This window comes from Ursus arctos, unplaced genomic scaffold, assembly GCF_023065955.2.
Source record: "Ursus arctos isolate Adak ecotype North America unplaced genomic scaffold, UrsArc2.0 scaffold_5, whole genome shotgun sequence".
Lineage (NCBI taxonomy): Eukaryota > Metazoa > Chordata > Mammalia > Carnivora > Ursidae > Ursus > Ursus arctos.
In genome coordinates this window covers 17,191,214-17,205,409 of record NW_026623067.1, presented here as the reverse complement: position 1 = coordinate 17,205,409, position 14,196 = coordinate 17,191,214, and the positions used below count along the sequence as shown (strand labels likewise).

Here is a 14,196-nt window from a genome sequence, read left to right as displayed (position 1 = left end):
AATATGATCAAGACTAAATGGCCTCACTTTGACCCCAAATCCTACTTTGTAACTAAGATATTAGCAGACATCACTTGATAAAAAACATAATGTTATGGTCTATTCCCAGATTTAAAACATATTTTCCAGTAAAGAAGAAAAGCTAATTTGTAACAGAAAACAGCTGACTGTACAAGTTAAAAGATGATCAGTAGATGAAAAATATCAGTACTTTTTTCACCAGTATTTAAAACCATTTTAAACAGAACTGTTTCTGTGAAGAGATTTTTTTTTAAGTTATAGTATTCTTATAACTATTTCCATTGAAAATGTAAATTTTGTATTTTACTGCTCTTTCTTTATAGATAAGGAAAAATTGCCTCATTATCAAAGTTTTACTGGACAATCAGAAAGCAAATATCCATTATGCAATTATTACAGGTCCTTCATGACTTTTGTCAGTATTATAAATAGCAAACCAAGGACAAAAAGAAAAAAAATAAAAAAGACATCACCAATGAAAAGAAGTTAAAAAACCTGGAATATGAACATTCCAGACAAAAGGTCAATATATTTTTTTACAGATGATTACACAGAAGTCACAAATTACCACATATCCATTCATTTTTGACAGATTATTAATGGATTGTGTCACTGTCTGTCTCTTGGCATTTAAAATCTATATCCACAGGTTTTTGTAAAGCAAGTTTTAACAGATTACAAATAAAAATTTAAATTTCGAGTTATCACTTAAGACTTTATAGCTCAGAGGTTATAGTAAATCTTTTACTATACTAAATAATATTCTGAGTTCTTTTCTTTGTCCTAAAACAAAACTTTCTGTATTAATCTGGTTGGTTTTTCCTTTTCAAAAACGAGTATTTTAAAAATTGACTGTAGAATGCCTAAAATATAAGTAGTTATTTAAAAGAATCATAATTATAAGCTCTTCACCATTACAAGCTTCTTTGGGCAACTCATAGCGATGGTAAACTGAGATATAGGGAAATGCAGGACAATTTTACTTTAAAATAGAACACTGGAAAATGTTTTTATAGAAAGTTTCAACTGTTTCTAACCCTCAGATTTCGGATTTATCCATCATCCTGTGTTTCATTCAATTCCAATGAGCATAGCATTACATTAAATGGATCATTCAAAGAGCCAACAAGATAAAAATTCTTTAGAACTCACCTGTTGTAAATTAATGCTAGCATATTTTAATACCTTGCTGCTTTTATAATAATAATTACTTTAAGTCAACCAAACACCTGGGCTTGTATTAATAATTATAAATAAAATTTATTTTTCTAATCTCAGTTATGACTATAAATAGCAAAGGTAACAAGTACAGTGTTCAACGACATGTCAAAACTATTCATCTTTCTAAACTTCTGCTACAGTAGTAAGAAACCACCAAAACAATGAGAACTCCAGTGGCTCAGCTACAGTACTTGTTATAGATATTCAGCCTAACACTTGAGGACAGAATCATAAAAATTCTGAAGTACGATTTTATTCGAATCTAAAGCGCTGGTGGATCCTCATGCACCTCATTTAACGGGACAAAGCTCAGCACGTGTGACTAACCAAATCTTTCTCCTACAGAGTGCAGAGAAAGCCACGAATGCACGCATCCTTGTGTAAAATATGCGACTTAGCCAACTTGTCAGTGACCTCTGGGAAGGATCCAGAATTAAAAGATTAAGGCAATGAATTTCTTTTTTCAGTGTTCACTCAGGCTTGCAAAGCACCAATTATAACTTGTTACTTCCTCATGAGAATTCCATTTCCTCTCCTTTCCTTTTCCAGAAATAGTTCTGTGACACTAAATTTATATATCTTTAAACTATCAGGTCTAAGATTTCCTTGATGATTACCAAGGTTTTGTAAAGCATATACGGATTTCATTATTCAAACACATAACTTCTTTTTTAAGCTGTTTAGAATCTGGAATTGTTTATTACCCAAGGCAGTTACAACCGTGGCTAAAAAAAGAATACACAAAACCATCAGGCAGATAGTAGTCACAGAACATTTAACATACTAAGCTATGTATATTCCATTTTTTGAAAACCGAATAAGCCTACCAGCTGTACTGAAAGGGTGATACCGAAGGACAAACAGTGAAAGCTCCACATCATGCATAATTTGTGGTCATGCGTACGACCTCCATCAACCAGAGCGCTTCCCATTCTTACCTCAGATTTCTCCAGTTTGTTTTGTGCATCAATTTGAGTCACAATCTCATTCATGTTGGTCTCCAATACCATTCCCCCCATCACCATTTCTGCAAGAATATTGTGAACCTAAAGGGAAAAATAGTACACGTCCATAAAGAAAATTCACTACAAAAATGTTTCATCATTCCAGTAGCTTTTGTTTCAAACACTACTGTGACTATTTCATAAGTATGAAGTGTAAAACAAAAATAATTTGGAGGGCTCATAATCCACGTTTGCTACTACTATGCAGCTTGAGACAGCTATAGAACGTCTTTAAGTCTTAGTTTAATAGGCTGTAAAACAGATATTAACAGTGTCTCCTTCCTAGACTGTTGAGATAAATAAGGTCATTCACGGAAGTGCTCAGAACAAAGTAAACGATCAATAAACACTACCTATTACTGTAACCAGTTTAATGCTGAAAAAGCATCTACAGTGGCCTTTTATGCCAGATTCTTAGGCAATAATTATTAAGTTGTTTTATGCACAAGGCATTTAATGAAGCCCTGTGGCACTATAACAAGCCCCTGATTGAAAGAAAGTAAAATTTCCTATTATTGTAGGTATTTTAATAATGGTTTTGTCCCAAATACCTCCATATGTGTAATACTTAGATATTTTTAATCATCAAATATACATCTTACCAAGACTAAAAATACCATCTTCTACTGGGGAAAAAATATAATCCAGGTGTCTTTTCATAGGTAGTTACTGAATCAAAAATCACCAACTCAAAGCTGAATTAGGGTATCACAGAATAGCATACTTTGTTATAATTTTTAAAAAACAATGTGGTGGTATAAAGAATGGAGACTCTGAAATCAGGTATGAATACTGACTCTACCACTTATTAGCTGTACACCCTTCGGCACACATACACCTGTTACCTCATCTGTAAAATAGAGATAAAAATAGTATAGACACCTCATAGTCATCATAAGAATTAAAAAATTCATGCAAAGTATGTAGCATAGTACCTAAAAGATATTATAAAGTAATTTTAAGATTTATTTATTTGAGAGAGAGAGAAAGCATGAGCATGGGGGTAGGAGCAGAGGGAGAGAGAGAATTCCAAGCCGACTCCCTGCTGAGGGCAGAGCCAGACACAGGGCTCCATCCCATAACCCTGAGATCATGACCTGAGCCAAAATCAAGAGTTGGCCATTTAACCGACTGAGCCACCCAGGCGCCCCAAGTAATTTTATTTTAAACAAAAACTGGTTTTGGTTAAATATATAATTATATAATTAGATTTTCATTCCTTTATAAGACTGCATGGAACTATATTCATGATTTTTAAAACCTATCATTATTTACTAATTTTTCATTTTGGAAAGATGGACACCTCACGTACAACTCTTGAAGAAAGAATTAAAGAATTATAAAAATTACTTTTCCTAGCAAACAAAACCAGAAGCCACAATTGTTTTAAAAACTAGTGCTAAAAAAATAAATTAAACCTAGTGCTAAATATCATCACTTCTAACTGCTATCCCTTTTGCGACTACTTACCACTTATTAAAACGATGTTTCAGTGCTGCACTTATGGTATTTAATTCTCACATTAACCTCTGTTACAGTTGAGAGAATAAACAAGCTCGCTCAGGACACATAAACTAGTATGTAGCAAACGAACAATTAAAACCTAAGTCTGGGGGCGCCTGGGTGGCACAGCGGTTAAGCGTCTGCCTTCGGCTCAGGGCGTGATCCCAGCGTTATGGGATCGAGCCCCACATCAGGCTCCTCCGCTATGAGCCTGCTTCTTCCTCTCCCACTCCCCCTGCTTGTGTTCCCTCTCTCGCTGGCTGTCTCTATCTCTGTCAAATAAATAAATAAAATCTTTAAAAAAATAAAAAATAATAAAACCTAAGTCTGAGTGACCCAAGTCCTCTTCCTTGCTTTCTTCTGTTAATAATACATGAAACTGATACAGTAAATTAATTTTTAGTCATAATCTATGAAGATTTAATTAAAGGTCAAGACGGTGATTGGATGATAAAATAGAATTACCTTACAATAGCTAACAGGTATCATATGGAGGAAAAGTGTTCAGAAAGTTAGCCCATGGCCAACGGATGGATTCGTTAAAACTTGTTTTAGCAGTGGAACTTCCCCTCTTCTTTTAAAAACAAATTCTCATGAGAAAGTACAATTTGTAATGCTGATAAAAGCACAGAAACTTCACCAACCCCACTTTGCTCATGCTTATACATTTACTACTGCCTTTCCAGAAATATCTCAGAAACACATGCAGATTAGTGGAAGTCATAGACTTCAGTATTGTAGAAATGTCTACCAAGGTTAGAGGTATTAAAATGAGTAGCCTGCAAATGTGCGTCATACTCAAGAAATTCTAAGAACATATGTCAATTTAATAAGGCCTAGGACTAGTAAATTTGTCCTCAAAGTAAAAATAACTCCAAAGAAGGCAAATTCAGAAATCTAGAGAAGATAAAAAATACAAATGAGAGCCTGTGTGCTAAATCCTTAAGCATAATCTCATTTATTAGAAATATAAGAAATGCCTAAAGAATATATTCTAGGTGAGGAGGTACTATATATACATTATGTAGAAATTCCAGGTTAACAGTATAGGAACAAGAATTAATTGGGAGAAGAGTCTAACATTATCGAGGTCATGGTATTCAGATAAGGTATGGAGGGATCATTTAGAAGCTGTCCAGTGACAGAAAACTTCATGTTCCAAGAATTGGGAGGAATTTTTGGCAGGCTTTATAAGATGATGATAAAAGTCTTGCTTTTGCTTAGAACTAACACATATGGCTGGCATATTCTAGTATTTTGTTTTATAATTTTTACTTAAAACAGATTTTTTCTTTTAAGAGAGAGAGTGTGCAAGAGGTGGGTGGGCAGAGGGAGAGGGAGAGAGAGAATCTCAAACAGTCTCCACACCCAGCAAGGAGCCAACACGGGGCTGGATCTCATGGCATGAGCTGAAATCAGGAGTCAGACGTTTAACCAACTGAGCCACCCTGGCGCCCCTTACCTAAAACGGAAATAAAAGATGACATTATGCTTGAAATATAACTCATCTACTAAATTGCTTTGATGTTCACCTAATATAAGGAAGGGTTCAATGGGTTTTTATCCCCTTTACTTGAATTTTATAGGTATTTAAGTGTCTTTTAAAAATAGCAAATACCACATTAGTAATGTATTTTTGCTTTTCTGTTTGTTTGTTTGTTTGTTTTGTTAGGATATATGCCCTATCCACCCAACCACATAGCTTCTTACGGACATAAACCACAACCTCTAATTTCATTATTATTTTTTAAAATCACAGTATAAGCAAATAGTTAAAAGTTCATGCTATACAGAAACTTAAACATGAAGAGTAAGTCTCCACCACCCTCTACTTCTGTTACTCGGTCCCTCTATTCAAAGTTAATCACAGTTAATTGTATCTTAAACAGGTTTCCCCCACTTTCCAAAAGTTCCCCTTACAGGCTTCACTTTTAAAAAAAGACCTACATTCACACCTGCTTTTGCTAATGGAAAGAAATCCAAAGAGAATTTTCACTTCTATGAAAGGGTAATTGCTTCTTTGCTTTGAGCCACTTTGACTTACAAAATGTTTCAGGGGAACACTCTACTTTTTGGACAGCAAGGGAAACCTGCATATCCTTCATGAAAACTTCTTATGCATATACTTGTTATGTGTGTGCAAATGTATGTCTAATTTACAGAAATGAGATCATGTAATATACACTAAAGTCACAGATCTACAAGAGAATAAAGAATGGACTGAAAGAGGCAGCAGAAAATAAGAGTGTGAGTTACGAAAATAATAAAACATACTTGTGCCAGATTTATGGACAACAATGATCAATGAAACTGTGTTGGTAAAAGTAAAGAAACAAAAACACAGGGGCGCCTGGGTGGCGCAGTCGTTAAGCGTCTGCCTTCAGCTCAGGGCGTGATCCCAGCGTTCTGGGATCGAGCCCCACATCAGGCTCCTCTGCTAGGAGCCTGCTTCTTCCTCTCCCACTCCCCCTGCCTGTGTTCCCTCTCTCACTGGCTGTCTCTCTCTCTGTCAAATAAATAAAATCTTAAAAAGAAAAAAAAAAAAAAAGAAAACCACGAAACTGTGAAATGGTGAATCTACACTATTTGTTTTACATTTTTATTCAAATTCCAGTTAGCATACAGTATAATATTAGTTTCAGGTATACAATACAGTGATTCAAAACTTACTTGGAACAGCCGGCGCTCATCCCAAGTGCACTCCTCAATCCCCATCACCTGTTTTCCCCATCCTCCTACCCACCTCCCCTCTGGTGACCATCAGCTTGTTCTTTATAGTTAAGAGTCTGTTTGGGGCACCACGATCAGTTCAGCGGGGAGTCTGCTTCTCTACCTCAGCCCCCACCCCAAACAATAAATAAATCTTAAAAAAAAAAGCGTGTTTCTCAGAATGTACACTATTAATCACCACACTCTTAAAAATGAGACATCTACAGATTCCTCAGCGATATAGATTATTAGATCAAAAATGAATGGGATAGAATTATATCTATAATATGGTCACACTGAGGTTTACAAAAAAATTACATACACAGGCACACTTAGATATACCCAGAAAGTTCCTGGAAAGACACACGAATACTTTTTAGCCATTTACCTACTGAAGGACATCTTGGTTGTCTCCAAGTCTGTGCAATTATGAAAAAAGCTGCTATAAACATCTGTGTGCAGGTTCTTTCGTAGACTTGTTTTCAACTCCTTTGGGGAAACACCAAGGAGCATGATTGCTGGCTTGTATAGTAAGAACATGTTTAGTTTTGTCAGAAACCACCATACTGTCTTCCAAAGTGGCTGTACCATTCTGCATGCCCACCAGCAATGAATCAAGAGTTCCTTGCCAGCACTAGCTGTTGTCAGTGTTCAGGATTTTGGCCATTCTAACAGGTGTATAGTGGTATTTCACTGTTGTTTTAATTTTCTGCAAATATTTTTAAAGTATAGTAGTTACCTAAAAAATGGAACTGGGGGACTGAGGAAGAATAGAGACTCGTCTTTCACTTCATAGTTTTTGTTTATGTTTTGAAAACGTTGACCATGTGCATATATTAAAAAAAAAAAAAAAGCCTGGCAAAAATAAGAGAGAGATCATGCAGTCATTCAGAAGAATAATATTAAAGACTACAGTCATGCATGTATTCAAGTTATTTAAGAGGTAGCACAAAGGTGCTGAATATTTATTAGTGATAAAACGAAAATGCCACTTTTTCCATGCATTTATTTTTTTAATGTTTCAAGTTTTTATTTAAATTCTAGTTAGTTAACATATAGTGTAATACTGGTTTTGGAAGTAGAATTTAGTGATTCATCACTTACATGTAACAGCAAGTGCTTATCACAAGTGCCCTCCTTAATGTCCATCCCCCCCATCTACCTCCCCTCCAGCAGCCCTGTTAGTTCTCTATAGTTAAGAGTCTCTTATGGTTTGCCTCCCTCTTTTTCTTTCTCCTACGTCCATCTGTTTTGTTTCTTAAATTCCATGTATGAGTAAAATCATATGGTATTTGTCTTTCTCTGACTTATTTCACTTAGCATAATACTCTCTAGCTGCATCCACACCATTGCAAACGGCAAGATTTCACTGTCTTTGATGGCCGAGTAATATTCCTTTGTATTTATGCCATATCTTCTTGATCCATTCATCCGTTGATGGACACGGGCTCTTTCCATAGTTTGGCTATTGTTGATAATGCTGCTATAAACAGCTGGGTGCCTGGCCCCTTTTAATCAGTATTTTTGTATCCTTTGGGTAAATACCGAGTAGTGCAATTGCTGGGTCGGAGGGTAGTTCTTTTTTAACTTTTTGAGGAACCTCCATGCTGTTTTCCAGAGTGGCTGCACTTTCATGCATTTAAACATTTTGTAAAAATTCTATCTATGTGTCAGTGCAGAACTTGGAGACTTTTGCCTAGTACTACTCTAACTTATTTAAGATTAAATGGTCTCTATATTATTTTATTATTATTTATAAAATATATTGCAAATTGTGGGTATCTAATAAATATTATATATAATTTTTTCTTCAAAATTATTTATCTCAATTATTTCAAAATTCAAAAGTTAAAGAACCAGTGGGTTTTTTTTTTAGTGATGTTCACTACCTCAGTAGTAAACCATGTTTATTAAATATTTTTTAAAGTTTTTATTTAAATTCCAATTAGTTAACATACAGTATAATATTAGTTTCAGGCATACAATATAGTGATTCAACTCTTCCAGACACTACCCAGTGCTCATCACACATGTCTATTACATACCTATATAAAGTGCTTACAGACAGCAGCATCTTGGTTGAATAAAGCATATGTAATCACTGGAGAGTAAAATGAAGACTAAAGCAAACACAATTCACTTTTTAACAGGAACAAGCCCTCTACTAGACTGAAGCAAACATAAAAAAGGATAAAGAAAGGAAAGGAGGTCAAATTATATAGATTTCTTTCTATAGTCAGGCACTTGTTTGCAGAGCATAAAAGCTACTTTGCTATAACTTATGTTAGAAATGAAGTCCTCTGCACCAAGTATTTTTTACTTTGACTATATTAATATCTGACTAGAGGGGTAGTCAAGTAAAATATGGCACATCACTCTGTTTAATCTTCATCTAAGAATAAAGCTGGTATGTATGTATTGACAGGATTCATCTAAAGACAGGTGATGTGAATAAAGCCAGGCAGAGCACACTGTGCAAAATAAAAACAAACTCCATCACTCACTAAACCAAGAGAACTATGCATATCTTTGAAAACATATAGGAAAAAAGTCTAGAAACCTATCTAGCCAAACTATTAAAAGAAATTACTTTAGGGAAACAGTGTAGGATGGGGCTGAGTGGGTATAAGGAGGGGGACAAGGTAAGAGGAAATTTAATGTTTAATCATATAGTCTTCAGTATAGCTTGACTTCTTTGTTTCTGAAGAAAGATTATTATTATTGTAATTTTAAAATAATAAAATATTTTACTATGGATAATAGTGTAATGTTCTTTAATGGTTGTATGTCTGTCAAACAGAGACACAGACACAGACAGACAGATATCACCTATCCTCCTAAAATAACTACAAACTACTTGAGGAATGGGATAAGGGCATATTCTTCATATAACCCTCCAGAATGTTAAGCACTCAATAAATATTTTGTAAAATGTGTTTTGCAAGAACACCTTTACCTCTGCTTGCAGCAAAAAGATATTGTAAGACATGACTTTTTAAGAAGATTTATTTATTTATCTTAGGGATAGAGAGAGAGTGTGCAAACACACACACAAGCGGGAGAGGCAGAGGGAGAGGAAGCGAGAATCCCAAGCACTGAGTGCAGAGCCCCACGCAGGGCTGGATCGCACGCCCCTGAGATCGCTACCCCAGCCGAAACCAAGAGTGAGATGCTCAATCGACTGCACTACCCAGGCGCCCAAGACATCATTTTTTAATTATTAAGACTAGCCACTTATGATGAAATGTTTTGTTTCAACACAGGTTCTTGCTGTTTGTGTGTGTGTTTAGATTTATCTGAGAAAGCGAGTGAGCAAGAGTGAGGGGAGAGACAGAGGGAGATGGAGAGAATCTCAAGCAGACTCCCTGCTGAGCGTGGCTTCCCAACAGGGGGATCTATCTCAGGACCCTGAGATCATGACCTGAGCTGACATCAAGAGTTGGACACTTAACTGACTGCGCCATCCTGGTCCCCCAATGACTGACTATGTTAAATTATGTTGGAAAATTTCAATTTATGTACTTCTGTGGGTCGTGTTGTTACTACTTTGATAATTAAAATTTTAATATATATTTGCTAATAAAAATTTTAAACAATGTACCTAAAGTAATCTATAAATACCTGTATTTATAATTCTAATTGTTGTAAATAGATCTCTCTTCACATTCTGGTATTTCTTCAAATCTAAGCTACAACTGATCATTTAAAAAACTATTATTTTACATACTAATGAAAAGGAAAAACACTGCCAATTAAATTATGACAAGCTATAGAATGTAACATGAATCCCAATCTCAAAAGTGTTACAAGGTGAGATAAAGCTGCAATTTTAGAGCCAGTGAAATATGGTATTTTCTCATCATTTTTAGCCCCACATGGGTTGCTAAATAAAAGTTATAATGAAAAAACTTAAGTAAAAAAATGAATGTTTTGGGGGTTTACTGGTGTCACTGCCAACATTAAAGAAAAAAAACAGCTTAGCTTCAGAAATATGTCCTGTCAAAAGATATTTATCACAATTTCATTAAATCTAAAAATCTTTTTAAACGTTGCTATAATTATTCTCCAACAAAATATCTGACAAATCAAAATCTTATACAAATTAAAACTTTGAGTTGATAATGTTATTAACCTTAAGAAAGTATTTGCTAAGAAAATAATCAGTTTTAGAGTCATCTGGTTATCTTGAGACTAAGTCAGTTGACCAGGTTCTGCTGCTAAAGTACTATTCCTCCCAAACTACTGGTTTCTTGCCCAATACGCTGTCAAAATGATATATCATTGTAACGTATCAACATATCATATATATATCATGAAAGGAAATCCTAAAGTATGACAATTTTGAAAATAATTCTGAAAGGAATTAGGAGTATATTTTGTTAGCCTATCAAAATTTTGATACAATTTTCAAGACAAAAGTAGAAAGGGAAAGTATATAACATATTACTAATAATGAAGACGGCTGTTAATTGTTGACCAATGAAAAGCAACAGGGATATAGTAATTCAAAGTAATAGGTAAATCTATTTTGGTACACAATGCATTGTTTACTAACACTGAATATGAATGTCTAAAAATCTGAAAATTCAAAATATTCAAGTCTGTTTTAAAAAACAGAAAGCTGTTCTACTTTTTACTCTGTATTCCGGGCTGAGTATCAAGAAATCCTTTTTAAAAGCTGCTTATTATAAAAGTCAGAGCTGCTCATTAAAAGATCTGAGGATACTCCAACTCCCTTTTTTTCCCCTTCCTGGTTTCTGTGTTATTAGTGACTTGTATTTTAGTGCCACAAATTCTTTTCATATTAATCCCACAAGTACTTTAATAGTCAATGTTCTTTTATCCTTACCCACAAATTTACATCTTTCTTTGTTCTTCCTTCTTTAAACTCATTCCTTCTTATATCTCACATTTCCTTCTGTGTAATGTACCTTCTTTTAGAATTTCCTTTAGGCTTGCTGGTAGCAAATTCTCTCATTATTTTTCTCTGACAATTCTTGTAAGATATTTTTTTGACTTGAGAATTACAGTTGGGCAGTTATTTTCTTTCAACACTAGGTCTTCTAATTTCTGTGGCTGCTGTTGAGAAATCATTTCCCAATTTAATCACTGCTCTTGTGAAAGTAATGTTTCTTTTATTTCTGGATGATTTTAAGAGCTCTTTCTCTGCTCTTCAATTGTACTATCACTAGCCTAAATGTAAATTTATTTTTATTTATTCTGCTTGTGATTCTGTTACCTGTGGATTGGTATCTCTCTTTAATTCTGGCAAATTCCCAGCCATTAGATACCCAGGTATTATGAATATGCCTTGTTCTTTCTCTCCTCTTCTTCTGAAACTAAGAATAAATGTTCATTAGACCTTCCTTGCTCAATCTTCCTTGATTTGTAAACCATCTTCCATATTTTCACTCTTTCTTGGCTTTTTATGTTCCATTATGGACAACATGTTCTGGCTTTCCTTTTACTCAGATATGTGTAATCTACATTTATATACATATTCATTCATGGGAATTTTCCATTTTGACATTTTTTTGCCTCTTCTAGAAATCCTACTGAGTTGTTTTTCAAATCATCTGGAATGTTTTTTGTAATACTTTATTCATTGTAAATTTTTATCAGAATTGACTTTCTAACAACCTGCTTAGTCGATGAGGACAGGGGCTGGCGTGTCTGGAGCCAAGCTTTTGGCTGGCGCTGGCAGGCAGAGTGGAGACTGGCATGTCTGGGGTTTAGCTTTCCAATAGCCCAACTAGGAGTTTGGTTAAAAAAAGAAAGAATTGGGGGCGCCTGGGTGGCACAGCGGTTAAGCATCTGCCTTCGGCTCAGGGCGTGATCCCAGCATTATGGGATCGAGCCCCACATCAGGCTCCTCCGCTATGAGCCTGCTTCTTCCTCTCCCACTCGCCTGCTTGTGTTCCCTCTCTCGCTGGCTTTCTCTATCTCTGTCGAACAAATAAATTAAAAAAAAAATCTTTAAAAAAAAAAAAAGAAAGAATTGAGCAAATAAATAAATGCGTCAGGAATAATGAGAACAGTAAGAGTGAGAATAATTAGAATAATCTTTCACTGTCAGAGTAGCAAGTTGCAAATACAGAAAAGGAGAAGGCTAGAATAAATTTTGTACTGTTACACTACATTCTGAGGTATTATGAAGAACTGAATGATTTTTTAAATATATACAGATAGAGAAATAGGTTATGGGGTGCTATAGGTTACTGTGCACACACACACACACACACATACCTACATCTATTTCCTAGCTTGGCTCAGAGAACCAGGAATAATATTATCCTGGTAGCAATGAGCAAACATGGTACTGAGATTGTCATTTCTAAACATCATTGTCCGCAAAAAAGAACCAGGGTTCCTTGAATAAATAGCTGACTCAGGGCTGGACAGAAAACACGTTTCTGCTCTGTTCAAAGAAAAGGCCTAGAAACAATGACCAGCCTCATAATTATGAGCACCTCCAGACTGTGGTTTCCATATACCGTTCCCCACTAAAAGGAATCAGGGCTCCTAGAAGGAATGGCTGGTAACATTCCTAGAGCAGGAAATGAAGACAGTGGGTCCGCAACATTTAGTACCAGAACACAAAACAGCTATCAAAGTCTATGGAGGGGAGGGAGTGGCAAAAGGGACTCAGAAGACAACCTGGAGGGGCTCCCCACGGGCCAAAGAGAGGGCAATGTAAGCGTCCAAAAGAGTAGTATCTTCAGTGAATTAAAACAAATCGAGTATGTTAAAATTCCTATGTCACAGGGAACTAAAACAAAACAAAACCAAAAACCAACAATAATCACTTTTGATGGGTATTAGGGAACTGAACTGTTAGGAAAACTGACAATAAAGGGAAATAATCTAGAATTTATACTGCCTTTCCTATATAATCTGTACCTTTTAAACCCACCATCTCTGTCTTTTAATAGATTCATTCAATTCACACTTATTGTCCTGAATAATAACAGATCTATTTCAAATCGGTACTTTCACTTTTCATCATGAAGTTGGTTGATCAAATTTTATTTATATTATTTCCACCATCTTTTAAATCATAATTTCATTAATGATTATGATCTCTTTCCTTGCTCTCTTAATCAAATAAATGACTTTACTATTACTTATGAAACCTTTTTATGTGACTGAGAAACCTTTCAGATCAGATTTTCTTGGTGTATGTGTGCCGTCTTCAGTCTCCACATCCAAACCAATTTTGCATAGGGAGGCTGCCCCATTACTTCAGGGTGACTTCTGGACTAATCTAGTCCAAAAGCAGGCTGAGGGTTGTGGGCAAAATTCTGTACCAGACCCTAAGGAAAAATGAGCTGAGCCAGTTAAGAGATTTCTGACTGCTGGAAGGTCCGGGGCTGCTTCAGAGTTGAAAATAATCCTACTCTCCTAGAAGGGCTTAAAATAAGACTAGCATTCTTCTGGACGGAGAATGTAGGCATAGGAAAAGTCTACTTGACTGGTCTCTGACTCCTGCTATCCTGAAGCTTTTTGTCTCATTGCATTGAAAAAAATTAAAACAAGTACTTAGGCCAGAAAGAAGAGATATAGTTACTTCGGGCAGGTTTTTAAACAGTGATACACTACTGTGTGAACGGAACAGGCTATACGTACTACATACTATATGACCCCATTTCTGTTTCTCTTAAAGACTTACTTGCTTCTGCGTGCACTTGTACCAAAAAATTGAGAAATACACATGCTTTAAAAAGTTAACACTAGTGTT

General features: G+C 35.3%; 1 protein-coding gene across 10 annotated transcripts in view; it reads right to left on the bottom strand.

Annotated features, from left to right (window-relative positions):
• AP3S1 (adaptor related protein complex 3 subunit sigma 1) overlaps window positions 1–14,196 on the bottom strand; it is a 136,223-nt gene that overhangs the window by 74,785 nt on the left and 47,242 nt on the right. For all 10 annotated transcript variants that reach the window (XR_008957572.1, XR_006410469.3, XR_008957569.1 and 7 more), the window contains one exon: window positions 2,181–2,288. Coding sequence is in view for 3 of the 10 variants with exons in the window: in XM_044387340.3 (XP_044243275.1) it covers window positions 2,181–2,288 (108 nt within the window). In the remaining 7 variants the exon portion in view is untranslated. The remainder of the gene's footprint in view (window positions 1–2,180; window positions 2,289–14,196) is intronic.